The sequence below is a fragment of the Anolis carolinensis genome, chromosome 1 (genome assembly GCF_035594765.1).
Source record: "Anolis carolinensis isolate JA03-04 chromosome 1, rAnoCar3.1.pri, whole genome shotgun sequence".
Classification (NCBI taxonomy): Eukaryota; Metazoa; Chordata; class Lepidosauria; order Squamata; family Dactyloidae; genus Anolis; species Anolis carolinensis.
In genome coordinates, this window is record NC_085841.1 from 189067603 (window position 1) to 189087391 (window position 19789).

Genomic DNA, 19789 nt, shown 5'->3' on the forward strand with positions numbered 1-19789 from the left:
GCATTCTGGACTGGACTGGAGACTTGATTGCTAGAATGAAACTTCTCCCCACTTTGATCTCATCTCTTTAAAATTCCTTGTGGCTCTTAATAATTAACTTTGACTCCATTTTGTTTTTAAATCTCTTTTTGAGGCGAGGGCTCTGAAGGACACAGGCAGGGTCTGGTTTCAGCCCCAAGAGATGTTTTTTGAGCAGAGAAGTGCAGAAAAAACCCAGAGAGGTCTAACTTAGTTTTGTAAGGAGCTGTTGGAAATGTATGTGTAAAGGAAAAGTGTATTTGAACTCTCAGAGGATGGGTTCTACACAATTGCTAATTAGTCTGCTATAAACAAACAATGGTTTGCTTAGATGTTTAGACAGCAAAGCAGTAAATGTAACAGTTCCATCTCTGAGGAGATGTTTGTTTGAGTTTGGTAAGACCCAAATATCTCTTTGGAAAGTGTGAGTTTGTGCAGTTTGATGGGCATCAGCTGAGGAGAATTTATCTGGTCCAGGTATGAAGCCTGGGATCCAGGTTACTGGCTTTATGATTCAAGCATGTGAGGTGAAATGACCAAGGTTTCATTTAATTCTGCCAATTTAATTCTGGATTCTTATTTTGATTTTGTAGAATTGCTTTATTTAAATGCAAGGGTACATCTGAAGGTCTTTTCACCTGGACCTTCACAGACAAGCCTTGACACCCCCTGCACCATGAAAAAAGTATCTCTGCCCCCCCCCCCCCCAGAACCAGCAAACTGCACTTTAGGAAGCTATTAGGGTAAAGAAGCCACCTAAACATGTAATTATACCACCTCTCAAAACTTTTCTTTCTTTCTAAAAAGAAATTACATTTAGGAGGCAAGATGTACCCCACAAAGAGTATTTATAGGGCTATTTTTCAGGATTCCGTGCAATTGGGCAAGATCTGTGGAGCCTTCTGGACCATCGTTTGCCCATCCCTGTTTTTTATTTTTAAAACAAAATTAATTTGTTTTCCTGATTGTGTTTCAGATATAAGTATTTTGATAATCTCAAATAAGCAAATTTTTCAAGCTAGTGTTTGCATAGATGTTTGTATCAGCTATACTCTATTTCAGCTGCCCCATCCTCAAAATGAGATCATTTTGATAAAGACTATTGTTCTCTGTTTGCACTTTATGAGTTCTGTAGCTCCTTTTGTGTATACTTCTGCATACACTGAAAGCTAGATTCCAGATTTATCGCGTTGGACAAATGAAGCCCACCAAAATTCAACAGGCATGCAGGGATTTCTAATTACAGTGAAAGAAGATAAAGAGACTGATAACAAAAGTATTTGGAATGTAGAAGGTGAAGATTAAAAAGAAGAATGCACTAAGAATGTTGAAATATGAAGTTCACTGTTTCACAATCTTTCAAAGTTCCATGAAATATTGTGTAAACCTGAAGTGTGCCCCCCCACGTCCTACAGATGAAGGGAACTGATTGCCACGACAATGTGTGCATGTGTGTGCTGTTCCCGCACCCTTAGAAAATATGTTTAGAGTAATAGTTTTGAAACATAGTAATTTTTCCTATATCCTATTTTCATGCTGAATAGTCAACTAGTTCTGCAAATTCTTGCCAGTCTTCTGTGATAAGCATCTTATATTTACTGCCTGCTACCAAGCACCTCTGTTGTTTTTGGAGTTCTGTTGTTGTCCCAAAAGTTGGGATTATTAAAGCCCATAGTACCTCATTTCCTGTGAAAAAAATTCTTCTGTGTCTCAGAATGTCCTCAAGTAACAATTTTGTTGACCTGCAGTCTATTTGGATACATAGAGATGCTATTTGGGTGTACATGTATTGACAGTTTTCCAACTTTATATCTCTTACTTAAGATATTTACAGTAGAAAACATGATTATGTTCTTCATTTTAGATATCCACCATTGCAGAGAGTGAAGATTCACAGGAATCAGTAGACAGTGTCACAGACTCCCAGAAACGCAGGGAAATTCTCTCCAGGCGACCTTCGTACAGGTAGTCATTTAAATTTTACTACACACTTGCAGCAGGTCAGCATATGCAAAGTTGCCAAACCACTAAGGATGCCTCCCTATAATTAGCATCCACAGCAAGTCAATTGGAAGTCCTTTAACCATGGTTGTTAGTTTCCTTAACAACCAAGACTTGTTTCTTATTTTGGAGTCCAGTACAGCATTTACACCAGTGGTTCCCAACCTTTGGGTCTTCAGGTGTTTTGGACTTCAGTTCCCACAATTCCTAACAGCTGGTAAACTGGCTGAGATTTCAGGGAGTTGAAATCCAAACCAACTGGAGGCCCAAAATTGGGAACCACTGATTTAGACAGACAATATCTGTCCCCTGAGTGTTAATGATTCACCATATCTTATCTGAGGGCATAAATGAGTTTCCTATGTCCCATTGGCCAGTTGTAGTCCTCAAGTTTCCATTTTGTCCCTTGAGGCCTTAGGCAAGACCTTTTCCTCTTCCCAAAGTTTCACTCTTTTCAAATAAGGGAGATTGATTGAGAGAACAACTGTATTTGGGGGACCTCCGCAATTGTTATCCTGGAGTTCCTGGAATCCAAGCCCAAGGGAAATTTTCTCCTTCAGCTATGACAGCTTGTTCATAGTAACAAGCTGGGATATTATAGCAAATACAGTTAATCTTGAAGTGTTTAATTGGAAGTCCTAGCAGCTCAATAAAATGTTTTCTCTCTCTGCTAATTCTTTTTATTTTGTAAAATGCTAGCAGTTCTAACTTATATAAGTGTGATTTAAAAGAATTTTCCATTTATGAAGTTTTGATTTATTGGCCAGAAAACCCTGAAAATAAAACACAGAGTACTGTGAAAAAAGCAGATTCCATCTTAGACATAAATGGAAAAGGAATTTTAAAACATTCCAGTACCATCCTGAACTTAAAGCAACCACATTATGGAATACTCTGTATAGTTCGGTCACAGCACTTGAACAGAGATAATGTGGGGTTAGAAATGTTGGAATAAAGGGCCTAAATCAACTTGTTAGCCCTAATTAGAGTAGACCCATTAAATCAGTGAAACTTCAGTAAGTGTTCATTGGCCACATTCCCATTTCTTACTGAATTTGCTGTAATTGAAATTGACAATTGGATTAACGCCAACATTATAAACAGACTAGAGCCAGTCTCCTATGATGAAATGTTTAAAAATAGGACTACTTCTAATACCCTAGAAAGGAGGGAAACAAAGGGTGATATGATAGAGGTGCCCACCATGGCATCACCTTTCCACAGTGTTGGGATTGCTTGCTTCTGTAAGGCAAGGGGCTATGCTGATGGCAGGTAGGTTTTTACTGGGGAGTAGTGGTTCTCAACCTGTGGATCCCCAGGTTTTTTGGCCTACAACTTCCAGAAATCCCAGCCAGTTTACCAGCTGTTAGGATTTCTAGGAGTGGAAAGCCAAAACATCTGGGGACCCACAGGTTGAAAACCACTGCTGTGGAAGCAGAGAGACTACTTCCAATTCCTCAGTCCTCTGCATATCTAATGTGACTTGGTGGTCATTGTGATTGCCCAGAAACATGATAGCTACTAGAACTGGGTGAGATTTCTTCAATATTCTTTCCCTTTTAGAAAAATCTTGAATGACTTGTCCTCAGATGCCCCGGGTGTGCCAAGAATTGAAGAAGAAAAGTCTGAAGAGGAAGCAGCAGCACCTGCCATCACTACTGTTACAGTGCCAACTCCAATTTACCAAACAAGCAGTGGGCAATACAGTATGTGACTTGTGTTTTTCATTAAATAACTGGAGATGAAAAGGACATAGAGATCCTAAATTTTAAAATAAATACTGCTTGATGTCTGCATTATCGGTTTCTTAGAAAGTAGTCAAGAACGTGGAATGCTCCAGATTTCCCACTATCACAATTTGAGAGGAGGAGCCAGAATTGTTTAGACTGCATAGGGAGGACATATGTGGAAAGTGCCCAAAAGATATCCACAATTTGATTCTAGAGATGCTGCAAGAAAATAAAGATGTGTATGTTCCAGTTGCAAGAGTTACACTGATGCTAAAGGGCCAGATCGTATCCAAGCAGCATTGCTAAAGTGACAACCCTCCTATGATCAACATCCTGTTGCGCATCAGCCCATGCTCAGTAAAGATAGCAGGGCAAATAGAACTTGCTTCTACACTCTTCTGCTGGAGGGTATTTATTTTAGGCCAAACACTCCTCAGAATTAGCTGAAGATGCACTATCAATAAGGGCCTTATTCTTTCGAAGGAATAAAGCATCCCAAAGTTGAGAAGCATTAGAACAATAATGGCCCGTTGACAGCAAAAAGTTAAAATCAGAGCTTTTCAAGTGACAAGGTGCCTGCATTTCATTTAATTTCATTTTCTGTTGATAGATTCTGTGATTATTGCCCTTCAATAAATCATGCATACAAGCATACATTCACCTTCTAGTTTCCATTACCATGCAAGAAGCATTGCCACGTGGATCATCTTTAACTTGGCAAACTTTAATTATTATTATATTATTATTACTAGCTGTACCCAGCCACGCGTTGCTGTGGCATAGTCCTTAGTGGGGTTTTCTTCGTGGCATGGAAGGTGGCATAAAGAGGATTCCCCGTAGGTATGAAGCAGCCAGGATTTGATGCTGCAAGGCTATTCAAGGGTATTCAAGTTGGCGGACAATGGAGTCCCCTAGGTATGAAGCAGCCAGGCTTTGATGCTGCAAGGCTATTCAGTGGTATTCAAGTTGGCCAACAATGGAGTCCCCTAGGTATGAAGCAGCCAGGCTTTGATGCTGCAAGACTATTCAAGGGTATTCAAGTTGGCCAACAGTGAAATCGCCTAGGTATGAAGCAGCCAGGCTTTGATGCTGCAAGGCTATTCAATGGTATTCACGTTGGCCGACAATAGAGACTCCTAGGTATGAAGCAGCCAGGCTTTGATGCTGCAAGGCTATTCAATGGTATTGAAGTTGGGCAACAATGAGTCCCCTAGGTATGAAGCAGCCAGTCTTTGATGCTGCAAGGGTAATTAAAGGGTATTAAAGTTGGCCATCAATGGAGTCCCCTAAGTATGAAGCAGCCAGGCTTTGATGCTGCAAGGCTATTCAATGGTATTCAAGTTGATCGACAATGGAGTCCCCTAAGTATGAAGCAGCCAGGCTTTGATGGTGCAAGGCTATTCAATGGTATTGAAGTTGGCCATCAATGGAGTCCCCTAGGTATGAAGCAGCCAGGCTTTGATGCTGCAAGGCTATTCAATGGTATTGAAGTTGGCCATCAATGGAGTCCCCTAGATATGAAGCAGCCAGGCTTTGATGCTGCAAGGCTATTCAATGGTATTCACGTTGGCCGACAATGGGAGTCCCCTGGGTATGAAGCAGCCAGGCTTTGATGCTGCAAGGCTATTCAATGGTATTGAAGTTGGGCAACAATGAGTCCCCTAGGTATGAAGCAGCCAGGCTTTGATGCTGCAAGGGTAATTAAAGGGTATTAAAGTTGGCCATCAATGGAGTCCCCTAGGTATGAAGCAGCCAGGCTTTGATGCTGCAAGGCTATTCAATGGTATTGAAGTTGGCTGACAATGGAGTCCCCTAGGTATGAAGCAGCCAGGCTTTGAAGCTGCAAGGCTATTCAATGGTATTGAAGTTGGCCTGGAGGAGGTACCTGTGACTTCCTCGTTGTTGGTGTGGTTGGCTGCCGTTTTTCCTGACTTGGAGAAGAAGCTGAGGAGGGTGCTCTGGTGAGAGATCATGATGATGGCGGCAAGTGAGGGGAAGGAGGCAGCCAGAAGGAGAAGCTGTGGCTCCGGCTCCCAGGGCGCGTGCGGGGAACAGCCGTTGTCGGCCGGCCGGGGAGTGACGTCATGGGAGGAGGGATAACAGAGAGAGAGGAAAGGCAAAGCTGGGCATTCCCTCTCCCGCCCTTGTTTTGGAGGAGTGTGGGGTGAGTGGATCCTGTGGAGGTTCTGACCTGATGTTTTGTTGTTTCAACCTGGAGGCGTGGATAATGGATTCTGTTGTCAAATTTGGAGTTTGGAGGGTGTTTAGTTTCGTTGTTTTGCTCGGTGCCGCGATTCCATCACTCTTTTATATATATATAGATAATGGAAGGAAGGAAGATGTAGTGCAAGTCTTTGTCCTGGTCCCCAGTGTGGTCCTGATTTTGTTTTAGGGAGTGGTGCTGCTAATATCCACTATCACTATGGCAGTGCTGTGCATGCAGGTATTGATTGGTGTTATCTGTAACAGAGCTGGGATGTCTATACTGGAAGCATTAGATGTGGGCTCATATGTGTGTAGTATGCTACAGTAGAATTAACTAGAATGAATTAAAAGCAGAGAAACAAGAGAAGCTGTTTGTGAAAAAGGAATCAATATCAAGTGGCAACAAAGAAGAGATTACTAACATGAAAGTCTTGGTGAAAAAAAAAGATTTAAATAGAAATGTTGAAAAGACATAACGGAATGTAAATAACGCATGGTGAAGTTATTTTTGGACTAGAACTTCAAGTTCTGGGCAAGACATATAGCACATAATATAGAGAAAAGTGGAAAACAAAATGAACCTTCTTAACCATTGGAATAAACAGATAACACCATAGCCCTAGTAAAAGTGGATTGTTATTTCTAATGACTTAATTGTGCTGCTGATTAAAATTTTTATTACCATACATATTTAAAAACTCAGGAGGCATTTAGCAACTACTTGATGATAATGAAGAGAAGTATTAAATGATAGACTATAAACCAAAAAAATTGCTTTCCCCTCTATCAAATAATAGATTCCTCACACTAAAAAGAAAAGTTTGTTTAAAGGGGACTTTTGAAAAGAAACACAGCCAGTCCCAGCTATAATGACTGGTATACGAAATTAGAGGAAAGCATTAGTAAAGAGTAGACTGTCCCATAGTGGCCAAAAATAATGTGCGAAAAAGAAACAAAAGTCTGCATCAGCTGCAGGGATTATGTCGTTAGGACAGCATCTCACTTCATTGGCAATTGCAGCAGATATCATTTTTAAAACCCACAGTATCACATAGAAAACAAAGCAGGAGTAAGCTTTGAGACAGACTATTTTTAATTATCTGTTTGGGAAAAAAAGTCTGGAAATGTTGTATATATGACTGTGAAGATGTTACTATTCAAAATGGTGACTGCCATTTCCATGCTTTCAGTTGCTATTACCCAGGGCGGTGCAATCCAGTTAGCCAACAATGGCACAGATGGAGTCCAGGGCCTGCAGACACTGACCATGACCAATGCTGCTGCAACCCAGCCTGGTACCACCATTTTACAGTATGCCCAGACCACAGACGGACAACAGATTCTTGTACCCAGCAACCAAGTTGTTGTACAAGGTAAGGCTAGAAAAGTCTTATGGTTTTTAATGTTTTTAGTTGGAGTTACAAAAGTATGGTTACAAAATGGGGAGCAGGGCAGGGGAAGAAGACATAAAAGGGGGAAAAGGAAGAAAGTAGTTAGTATATGAAGATGGACCAGCACTTTACTTCCAGCCCTGCCCTAGTTTCTGTGATTTGCACTAGCCTTGCCCTTCCCTCATAAACCTTAATACTGTATGCCCACATTTCCCAGTCAGTGGTTTTGTGATGTTGATTGATGTATTTTATTATGTTTTTACTTTTTTGTTTTAATTATATTGTTTATTTGTTATGTGTTTTTAATTTTGTAATTTGGATTCTCTTGTTTATGCTGGGCTAGGTCCCCATGTAAGCCACCCCGAGTTCCTTTGGGGAGATGGAGGTGGGATATAAGAATAAAGTTGTTGTTTTTGTTGTTGTTCTTATTATTATTATTATTATTATTATTATTATTATTATTATTATTATTATATACATTTATAGAGCTGGTCATATTTCCAAAAATACATTAGCTTAAAAATGTTTGTAGAATACACATTCTTAGGTCCATGAACAGCTAAAGCAGTGAGAATTTCCAACCATTAAATGATTGTTTATCTTTCCAAACTTGAAGTATAAAAGTATGCAGGCTTCAACCATGTCGTTGTTAGTTGCTGTGAGGTCGATTTTGACTTACAGTGACTCTATGATTCTATGAAAAATCTCCCAAGTCCTTGTCAACAACAGCTCTGCTCAGGTCTTGCAATCGCAGAGCTTGATTGAGTCCATCTGGTCTTTACTTTCTTACTGATTTCTTTTTTGCCATAAATTATACTATGTAACAAAATTTGAAAAAAAATCTATTCCTCGTTTGAAAGTGTTATTCCTGTTTAATTGTATGGTAATTACTTTGAAAGTAGTTGTTATTCTCCAGAAACTTAGTTTTTGTGACTGCCACAAACTGTCGAATTGATGGAAAAAGTTTTTGCCGTTTAATAAAAAAAAGCAGATTCCATATGCTTCCATATTTTTATAATAGAACCAATTAGAAAATGAAATTTATAACCCAGGGACAAAAATCGTGTTACATACTATTACTGTCTTTTCTAGTAATGCTCTTGCCATAATCCTTTTGGCTTCTAAGGAGAGTTCTGGTTTAATTTGCTCTAAGACCCATTTATTTGTCCCTTTGGCAGCCCAGAATATCTTTAGAATGCTTCTCCAGCACCGTATTGTGCATTAGTTAAATTCCACATTACCCCAATAGAATTTAAAACAACTTTATCACCACAAATCACAGTTTTTCCAGTCCAAAATAGATATATTGTAATACCTGCAGAAGAGGTGCTTGCCATTTAGGGTTCTAACCTGGGGTTGGTCTTATCTGAATCTAGATAGACAGAAGTACAGTAGAGTTTCACTTATCCAACATAAATGGACTGGCAAAACATTGAATAAGCGAAAATGTTGAATAATAAGGAGGGATTAAGGAAAAAGCCTATTAAATGTCAAATTACATTATGATTTTACAAATTAAGCACCAAAAACATCATGTTTTACAACAAATTGACAGAAAAAGCAGTCCAAAACACGGTAACGTTGTATAGTAACTGTATTTATGAATTTAGCACTAAAACATTACAATATATTCAAAACATTGACTAAAAAACATTAGCTACTAACAAATTGACTACAAATAAAGATAGAATTGCATTAAATGAATTTACAGTAGCAACATTGTCAGAATTAAATCCATAAAAAGTTCAATCCCTGCTGCCTAGAGAAACAGCTGTGGATCGGGGTGGGAGGCAAACTGCATTGGATAATCCAGAATGTTGGATAAGCGAATGTTGGATAAGTGAGACTCTACTGTACTTGCAATTAAGGTTCCCAACCTAAAATTGGAGGAGTATTAACCAGTCCTGGATGGGGTTACATTCCTCCTGAAAGATTGTGTTTGCAGTTTGTGAGTGCTCCTGGATCCATCTCTCCAAATGTCAGTCCAAGTAGATGTGATAGTCATGAGTGCTTACTACCAGCTTAGGCTGTTATGCCAGCTGCATCCCTTCCTAAATTTGGAGAACCTAAAGATGTTAGCCCGCTCACTGGTAACCTCAAGGTTGGACTTTCGCAATGCGCAATTTAAGACGCAATTGCAGAGCTATCTCTTCCCGCATGCTCACCCAATCAATTTTAAACTGATTTATCCTGCATTTTATTGGTGTTGGTCTTGTGTGTATTTTGTTATATATATATTAATAGTACTGTTTTCTATCAGTCTGTTTTAACTGAATTGTACCCCACCTCGTAGGGTTGTCCAAATATTCGTTATGTTTCTCGTTTCGTAATTATTTCGGATTGTTCTCGTTTTTTGAAACGAGTATTGAAACGTTTTCCCTGGGTGCAACTGGCAATGTAATTCGAACCATCATTGGCCCATTCTCTAATTGTTTCTTAAAATTTTCGTTAATTTTTTTCCTTCCAAAAATTTTTTTTAATATTTTTTAAAAATTATTATTTATTTATTTTTTTGTTTCTGCAACCTAACATGAATGGGAGCCTAGCGCAGCCTAACATGGCCGCTCCCTGGCCAATCAGAGTCTTCCACGATGGCTGCCAAAGGTGGGGGCTAGCGTCCTCCGTGTCCACGTGGAGGATCTCTATAAAAATCCCCAACTGCAGCCGACCCAAGCCATTCTGGGAGATACCGAGGAGAGAGGGTGTTTGGCGCGCGCTGGGAAGCTGCTGCTTTCTTGTTTGGGGGAGAGAGGGCTAACTGGGGGTAGAGTGTTTCTGTTGTTGCTGGTTCGATATTGTGTTTTTTTTGGGGGGAAATTGGCTGGGGGCTTGGGGCAGAGTCCTTGCTGTGGCTGGCTTTAGGGAACTTTTTTTTTCCAAAGGACGTCTGCGTTCCTGCAAGTGCATTGCTTCCCTCCCGCTCCGTTTGTAATCCCAAGCCCCCGGGCTGAGTGTTATTGCAGCAATCACAAAGACACACATTGTTTTCAAACCTAAAGGGTACATTGGAAGAAATAGTTTCCAAAGGACGTGGGGCACCCGCCAAGGCATTGCTTCCCTCACGCTCCATTTCTATTCCCAAGCCTTGGGCTGAGTTTTATTTCTGCAATCACAAAGTCAGACATTGATTTGATTCAATAGAGGGTCCACAGCAATTTATAGTTTTCAAAGGACGTTGCCAATCCTGTCAAGGCATTGCTTGGCGTGTGCTGCATTTCTAATCCAAAGTCTACACAAGTAGAAGAGGGACTTTTACAGTGATAAGAACCCAATTGAACAGGAAATAAGACTTTCAAACCTGGAACAGGTTTCTTCAAATATTGAAAAATAGTGTATTATAAAAAGTTATAAAAATTCGCCAAAAATCATAGGAGACAGGAAACATTCTGCAATTTGTTGAGCAAAGAGTGTGGAATGTGTTCTCCCAGTGTACCAAATTTGATGAGAATAGCTCAAGAAATGAGGGCGGGAGACCCCCAGAAAAGTCCCCCCCCCCCGTTTCCTGTTTTTTGGCGATTGCGCATGCGCGTCCGCCATTTTAGAAACGAAAATTGAAACATTTTTTCCATCGATCGGACAAGCCTACCACCTCGAGCCACAAAGAGAGGCTGGCAATAAACTTATTATTATTATAATCATCATCAACAAGAACACTTACATTGTTTTGCAATTTTCCAGACCGGTCAAAGCTAACAATTTTTTTCACCTCCTAGCTGCCTCAGGAGATGTCCAGACTTACCAAATCCGCACTGCACCCACAAGCACCATTGCCCCTGGTGTTGTCATGGCATCGTCCCCAGCCCTTCCCACCCAGCCTGCAGAGGAAGCAGCACGAAAGAGGGAAGTCCGTCTAATGAAGAACAGGTTTGTTTCTGTGCAAGGCCAGGTAGCGAGATGTCACTGTGTTATGAATAACTTTTCAATAACGTTAAAGCATAGGTTCTTTTTATTGCCATTTCAGTCTGAAAGGTATATCAGAACTTTTACAGAACAACAAAGAATGACATTAGACATACAGACATACCGATTCTATGTAACTACATTGGATTTACAAACAACCTACTACAGTTACATTGGCTAACAAACAGACAAAGGGTGGGTTACATTTTCACTCAGCATTCACACACATCTACATGCATCCATCTTCATGCATACAAAGATTACCATATCTTTTCTCCCTCCTTGGAGAAGCACCTGCTTAGGCCAGACCCAGCTTCCACTGCAGCCTGCCAACACATAGTTCCAAAATGCCAAAACACCAAAACTTCAAAACTCCAGAAAGAACATCCCCAAAACACACTCCTTTCTCTTCCCATGAGAAAACGAGGCTCCAAAAGTGACCAGAATCCTGCTTTCCCATAGCAGATCTGACACATATTTATCTTTCTCCTTCCCAATGGAGCAGAGCATAGCGGGTGAACAGCATCTCTATCTGTCACAATTTCTGGATTGTCATATGGTTACTTATATAGCAATATTTTGCTTATGTTGTCCCAAAGTTGGAAATGAATGATAGACATCTTCCATCCTGGCATATCCTGGCTCCATCTCAGTTTCGTGGACCAGATGTTGATTCTTCTTGGTTGGTGTTGCTCTTGTGTTGACTTTCTTCTTAACATCCTTAAATTAAAAGAACGATTGTCTTTGCCCCAAAAGTTCATCAAGTCAGCAAATGTTGACAGATGTAAACATTTCTCTCATCAGTCACAGTTCTTATCACAGTTGACCAGGTAGGTCAACTATTTCAGGTCTTACTAGCAGGATTTAATTACAATTCAGCAAGCAGGTAGTTAATGGTTTGCAGGCCTTAATATTAGAATGGTGCCTCCAAAATTATTAGCTCTTATTCATTCATCTTCCATTCATACCCACACATAATATATTCATATTTTGTTACATCTGCCTCAAACAAATGAAATGACAAGATCCAGCTTTCCTACAAAAGGCTTTGGTATAGGATGAAATTATACTAGAAACTTGACTATGTCCCAGGTGGAAAAAAATTAAGAAGCCCTAATTTAGAGAAAATCCCTGGGAGCAGTGCTGACTGGTGTTTGCCCTGTCGGTGGAGTAGTAAACCCACTCCAGGTTTTTAGTTTGAACCTTAAAGAAACTATCCAGGGCACTAGGCCTATCTGGCTGTGGGGTTCAGCATCTTGAATCCTTTATAAAGTTCATCATAAAACCTAGAGCACATTGGTGATGTAGGGCCCTTTTTATAAAAAGGACACTAATACATACAACAGAATTTTCAACCCTTTCAGCTTGTATGCTTAAAGATAGCAACCTAATGAGAAGCTCAGTGAGCAACACAACAAGCGATCTTTTAAAATTGCATGAAGTTAATTATTTTTCTTCTGTACCGCGTTGAGTGATGTAAAAAGTTTCTTTTAAGAAGGAGTGGATTTTCACTCCCTCCCCACCCCCACCCCCTTCTTGTTGCTCTAGAACAGTGGTTCTCAACCTGTGGGTCCCCAGATGTTTTGGCCTTCAACTCCCAGAAATCCTAACAGCTGGTAAACTGGCTGGGATTTTTTGGCAGTTGTAGACCAAAACACCTGGGGACCCACAGGTTGAGAACTACTGCTCTAAAATTTATTTATAATTGATTCTAAGCACTTTTACTGACTCTGACTCTTCCATATTTTTCATTTAACTTACCAAAAATATTAAACTTAGTACAGTGGTTGTCAACCTTTGATCCTCCAGGTGTTTTGGACTTCAACTCCCAGAAATCCCATCCAGGTACCAGCTCTATGTGGGAGCTGATGTCCAAAAAGGACTGAAGGTTGACAACCACTGTAGTAAAACATAATGCTTTACCTGTCCGAAAAGAGATTTGTGTTGGCTGTAGCCCGCAAATTAATATACCACCCAGACATTTTTGCTTACATAATCATAGTTCAAAACCTATGAAGCATATCTTCATATTGATCTGATTTTGAATGTCCCGTTTCACCCACAGGGAAGCAGCACGCGAGTGCCGCCGGAAGAAAAAGGAATATGTCAAATGTCTAGAAAACAGAGTGGCTGTGCTTGAAAACCAAAACAAGACATTGATTGAAGAACTGAAAGCACTTAAGGACCTTTATTGCCACAAATCGGATTAATTTTAGATCCCAATTTTTTGGCTCGTTAATGCAGGAGAAAGACTGGTTTGGTGACAGCCAGAAAGACAAAGTGAACTTTTAATTTTCTAAACATTTCTGTTTTTTTTAATCTACGCGCAAAACTGCCTGAAAGCAACTGCAGAATTTAATTCGTCTGTGCTTTGCATTAAACTGTGAATGTTGAGACACCTGCCTCCACTCCCCCCCCCCCCCCGTCCCCTGCCCCCAGATTATTTTTGTCACTAGTGTGAAGAGAAAGAATTGACTTCCTCACTTCCCATCCTTTTCACGGAATAAGCATGTTCACTTCCAAAGTTATTGGATGCGGCAACAATGCTGTAAGGATTTCAAGATGTAGTGTGCTCCACTTGTCGGAAAACCCCAGAGAGGCAGCCTCTGCCTCTGAAGTAAACAGAGGCCATGTACAGGTATGATACACCAAGGAAGCTATGGTTGCCAAATTGTTTCATGGTTTCTAACATCCATCCTCAGACTGTACAGTTGCAGCTCTCTATATATGGTGGAATGATGCCAAAGGATATATACTGCTTCAGGTGTTATAGATATCAGAGTAACAGAGAGAAAGGGTCAGAGAGAGGACAGGTTGATGGCCTGTCCTCCCCCTCCCCAGTTTTTCAGAGCTTTTCTATACTGTAAAATTGATTACGTTGATCTTCTGTAATTTGGGAAGAAGTGGTATATTCAATGATATGCATTCATGTGCAGAAGTTACCAAATACCTTTGACATAATGATCAATTCCTAATGACCAGTACAATAGGAACAACAACTTTTAGTGTAGAAAAGACACTGTTATAAGGAATTGTTCATTAAAAGCACTACCTTTTTGTTTTGCTCCATCCAAAGGTGATGTTATCCAAGGCCACCATTATCAGAAACAAAGCCAACACAATGTACATTTTGGGTGAAGATGGAAAAACATACAGCCCATCCTAATTATATTATGCAAATACAAGTTTTTTAAACACTCCCTTTTGATATAGCCTTTAAATTATCATTTAGTGCCCCAAAAAAGGAGCCAGGGTTAATATAAGAATCAGAGCAAATGACATAGCAGAAAAAAATTCTTACTAAAATTTTATTGTGTACAATTGTGAATTTTGTCCAGTAAACTAATGGATTAAACACTGTCTTCCAATGCAGTTAAAGCCAACCAATCTGAGCAGAACCTTGGGATTATCAGTAAAGTTCAGCTGCAGAAATTTAAATGCAGCACTTGCATTTAACAGCTACATTTTCCCTGCAATACTTTGTAAGAATCTTAAATGAAACATGACTATTCAGACTGATAATTGAAGAAGTTAGGGTAAGGGTTAGACCTTCATAGTGAATATGGAAACAGAAACATTTTAGAGAATGTAAATTTATTTTAATCTCTAATTTAAGCGGATAATCTTGATCTTTATCAATGTAGGTAATTAATGTATATAGTACTGGATAATAGATTTTCTGAAACAAAAAGAAACACACAAAACATTTGAGAGATGTTATCAGATGAGATGAACATCTGTAGTCATATTGACTAGCCATTTAAGAGAAAGGAATTCTATTGACAAAGTCTAAATGTAATGCATGGGAGCAAATTAGATTTGGCTGTTTATAAAACACTGAAATAGTTCATAGAATTAAAAAGTTTTCAAGCCTCCCTTTAAGCAGCCTTTCCGTGGGCCTGCTTTTATTCACTATCAAATTTGCTTTTCAATCTATAGTTGGTTCAGAAGATGGACCGTATGTTTCTAAAACATTTTATGTCTCGCTTGTCAACTGCTTTGAGCAAACTGGAGAAAGCAAGACAAAAACATATTAATTACTCAATACTTTTTGTAATAATTTGGACTTCAGCTCCCTTTTGAAAATAAATAGATTCTTGCAAAGATTGAAGCAGACAGATTATGGAGAACTGAATTGCACAATTTTTATCTGCATTGTGAGACTGGTTTGCCCAACCACAGAATTCTGGTCGAATCATGAGCTCTATTGATTTTCAGAACTCATTCTTGTATTGATAGTTTCCCTGAAAACCATTGTATTTAGTGGTCATAGTTTGAGATTTTTTCCCCCAAAATGCCTGTTTCTGTGTCAGATAATTCATTTAAATTGTAGAAATTATGCAATAATTCATGATTTGTTTTACAAAGATAGTATCAGAAAAGCAACCACCCTCACTCTTTTGGTGTCCTCCATAATTTGTTGAGATTGTATTTCATCAGAAAGGCCACCAGCAAAATGAGTTATTATGAGGCTGCTGGCCCTACCTTAGATGTGGCCTTTTCAGGGTCTAGTTGGTTTGCCTCAGTATATATACCATTTGTTGTGTCACAGTATCTGGCTGTTCTATAGGTAAATTCAGGGTTTTTATTCTGGACTGTTTCACCAGCAATAAGAATAACATTTTAAATCAATTTTTATTTATCCAGTACCGAACTATTTGGACGCCTAGTATTCCTTAAGTAGTATAAATTACATTTTCATTAACCCAAGCACAGAGCTGACTAGTTGACCAGTATATGCTTTGCAAATCTAGTATCCGACAGAAGTGAAAAACAATGTAGGCGGGAAATCCCCTCATTTTATATATTGGTAATATATTTAATTAAGAAAAAGACCTGTGTTACTGAGCTGTTACACATTTAGCCCTTTGGCAGCATAACTGAAATTTTGTTAAAAGTCGGGGTTAATTGAATTTTTTAAAAGGCATAGAAAGGGCTAGCTCCATTGTAATCATCATATATAAATTGGTTTCAAGTACAGTTTTTGTATTTCACAAAATAAAAGGTACCGTGCAGGTAGTTAAAATATTGTCCAAGGTGCTCTTTTAAGAGATAATCTTGGGAAATGCTTATGTATAAAATATGTACATATATAAAATATATACACAGTATATAATCTATAGCTCTGAGAGCTTTTAAGTCAGGAATGCTGAGTATTATAGTATGTTTAAGGTCAGAAAAAAGAGAATTTGTGTGTGGGTATGTTTGGGTTTGCGTGTGCATTATTAAAGTGGGTATAGGCATGCACAAGTACACACACACACACAACGTTTCTTCTTTTCCCTTTTCCCTCCCCTCAGTACTATGAGATACATTGTTCTGGCGCTTATTGATATGTTGTACCTTTGTTTTCAGTTACTTTATTTCATTGCTGTTTATAGATATATATATATATATTTTGATAGTGAATTATCAAACAATGGCAACTGTTTAAAAGTCCTCAAATCCCCATAGTCTTCACTTTGTGCTTTGTCTCTTGGCAGCTATACACTTTTACAGAAATAATAATTGGAAAACATTGGAGTTGTATGAAGGGAACACAATAGGCCCTTTTGCTATTTTTGTCCCCTCTTGTAAGGAAAAAAGGGTTGCTCAGTTTTGTGTGATTGCTTCTTTTTGTGGCGTTTCATAGCAGCTCACTCCAGACTCCAGCAGTTATCAGCAGTGTTGCTTGAATCCACAGCACACTTTTGCCCAGCTATATTTACTGTTTCTATAATTTTCTCAGTTCCAGAGGTCATCATTTTACCCATCATTACACTGGGGAGAAATTCCAGTATAGCTGTCTTCCTCTTGACATTTTAGTTTTTAATGCGTGGGAAGATTTTTTATAAGAAGAGGCATTTTCCTAATTTCCTTTTTGCAAAGGTATAGTCCAGGAGTTTTAATCATGTGGTTTTGCTCTTGCTTAACTTGAGGAATTTCTAGCATGCTTATTTTGGACCTGTTCTGTTTGTACATCTCAATACTCTGATCAGCTGACTCTCAGGATAATTATAAAAGGAGACGGTTCTCTCAGGGTGATCTGCACAAGGCAGTACCAAAGATGTAGAAGTCAGGTTAAGTTAGGAGTATTCCAGTCCCCCTGGTGTCAGTGGAAATGTAATAAAGGTGGATATTTCATTATTAGAGCAGTCATACGATAAAAGGGAAAATCATACATTTCATATGGTTTGCCTTGCAGTTTGTGAACAATGTTCTGAGAACCTGAGGCTAGAAATATGAAAAAAACTTTTTATTGCTAGTGATAGAGCTTTATTATCATCTGACCTTTATTTATTTTTTTAAAGCACAATTTGAATGTTTCCCAGTGGCAATGAATATGGGCAGAATATTGTGCCTAATACTGAATCCTTTAGTGTAAAGTGAGTTCATGCATATGCCGTACAAACCAATGGTTTATGAATCTTCTAATGTTGCTGTGAGCATAATCATACTGAGAAGCACAGCAAACAAATAAACAGACGGTGCTGAAAATTTTGTAGCCTACTCAGCTTCTAAGCCACTCTTTGACTTCATTTCAAGATTACAAATCAGGAGTTAGAGGCCTGAAATGTAAACCCAGATATTTCAACTTGAAATGCATTCTTAAAAATGAATACAAACCATATGCAGTCCAGAATAAGCTGATAATTTTTCAAACACATTGTATTTTTGGTACTGCAAAGTGCAGGTCTCCATTACCCTGAATTCACGTCTTTTAAAAGCTTTTTCCTATAATCAGAAATTCCTGGGGTTCTTTGTAGATCATTTGTACCTTGTTTACACCTGCAAAGATTCTCATGACGTCTTGTTACACACCTTCTTGTTCATTTTCTTAGGGTTTGCATACCATTTTATTTCTATACAAAGAATTATTGAGGATTTGCTTGTGGGATGTTAAGAATGAATTGGTAGATTGACTGTCAGGAATCTGCAGTAATGTGATGCAATAGTAACTATGTTGGGATGCTATTTAGAGCCAGTTACTATAGTTTTCAGGATCCATCTCCACTGTGGAAGCAATGAGGTTTGTCACCAATTTAATTGCCATGGCTCAATGCTTTGGAAACCCAGGAGTTTTAGTTTGGTGAGGACTAGCCCTCTTCGGCAGAGAGGAATAAAAGACCCTGTAAAACAGTGGTTCTCAACCTATGAGTCCTCAGATGTTTTGGCCTTCAACTTCCAGAAATCCTAACAGCTGGTAAACTGGCAGGGATTTCTGGGAGTTGTAGGCCAAAACACCTGGGAACCCACAGGTTGAGAACCACTGCTGTAAAACTACAACTCTCATGGTTCCATAGCATTCAACCATGGCATTCAGAGTGATGCCAAACCGCGTTAATTCTACAATGTATATGCATCCTCAGCCTTAACCAGATAGGGTTGATATTAGGGACAATCCAAGACAGAATGAAGCCTAAGAGAAGAAAATAATACAGGTTTGGGTGTAATTAGAAAACCCATGAACGATTGAGAGATCCTTTTGTATAAAATGCTTTTTCAAGTTGTTCTTCCTCCAGCTGCTACTAATTGTTTGTGTAATATTCTATTTTGCAAAAGCAAGTCACTGGATGTCAGGCTTTTAATTCCTTTCAAAATCGAACAGCTTCGCATGTAAACTGTTCTGGCTGAAGGTGTACTGCTGGGGTCCAGGGAAGAGAGCTATGCAACCTTGGCACCTTCTGTAAAGTTCCCTCTTTTTTTCTTGGATGTAATTTTTCACATCAAGAGTTTGTCATGCAAAACTCATTTAGAATAATGTGGGAAGTCTGGAGTGGGGATGGCTATGTTATTTTTATTTAATAAATTTAATTCAACCCCCTTTATTTCTAATTCTTTGCCCAAAACAATCAGCACAAAACAGGGTATTGAACTTTCTAAAAGTTTTCTCTGGAAATTATATTACTCAACAGAGAATATGGACAACACATGGATTAAGTTAATTTGAGAATTCTGTACTTCCTCAAACCATCCCCATTTTAATTTTGTAATTTATCCTTTTCTGCTTTATGGGTTTTTTTACATACTGAGTTATAATGCATTTTATTAACATTATGTACATACTAATTGCTTTGTGTTTCAGAATGCTAGTAATTGCTTTGTATATTAAAGTGATCCTTGTGAATTTGTGAATTATTGTCAAAAAGTCCCTTTTCTTACTGTAAAGTTTGTGGTATGAACTGTCATAACACCCTTTTTACACATTTATGTGCAGACACATAAACATGCTTTTGAAATCTTTTTGAGGTCTCTTTTTTCAGACATGGGAATAATTTCTTAAGGGCTTAGTCCCAAATAGCCATGAAATGCAAAAAAAATGCACTTTTAAAGAGGCAATTCCTTGAAATATATATGGGCTACTGTTTGTGTTTTGCTAGTGGGAAACTGTCAGTTACATTTTAAAGAAACTATAGTGCTTGTCTTCCTAATATTTTCAGTTGCAAATTCTATGCTAGAATAACGAATTATGGTTGAATTATTGTAGTTTTATTCAGCAGTCTCCAAGAAGGTATGTAGACACAGTATTTTCAAAATTTGACTAATCAGGGGTTCCCCTACTGA

The 19789-nt window shown here is 38.8% G+C and overlaps 1 protein-coding gene across 3 annotated transcripts in view; it reads left to right on the plus strand.

Moving 5' to 3' along the window:
- Positions 1-19468, plus strand: part of creb1 (cAMP responsive element binding protein 1) — a 44257-nt gene extending 24789 nt beyond the window's left edge. For all 3 annotated transcript variants that reach the window (XM_062962558.1, XM_062962552.1, XM_062962548.1), the window contains 5 exons: positions 1883-1983; positions 3583-3725; positions 7145-7327; positions 11059-11209; positions 13311-19468. In XM_062962558.1, coding sequence (XP_062818628.1) covers positions 1883-1983; positions 3583-3725; positions 7145-7327; positions 11059-11209; positions 13311-13455 — 723 coding nt within the window. In that variant the 3' untranslated portion in view covers positions 13456-19468. The remainder of the gene's footprint in view (positions 1-1882; positions 1984-3582; positions 3726-7144; positions 7328-11058; positions 11210-13310) is intronic.
- The last annotated feature ends 321 nt before the right edge of the window (positions 19469-19789 follow it).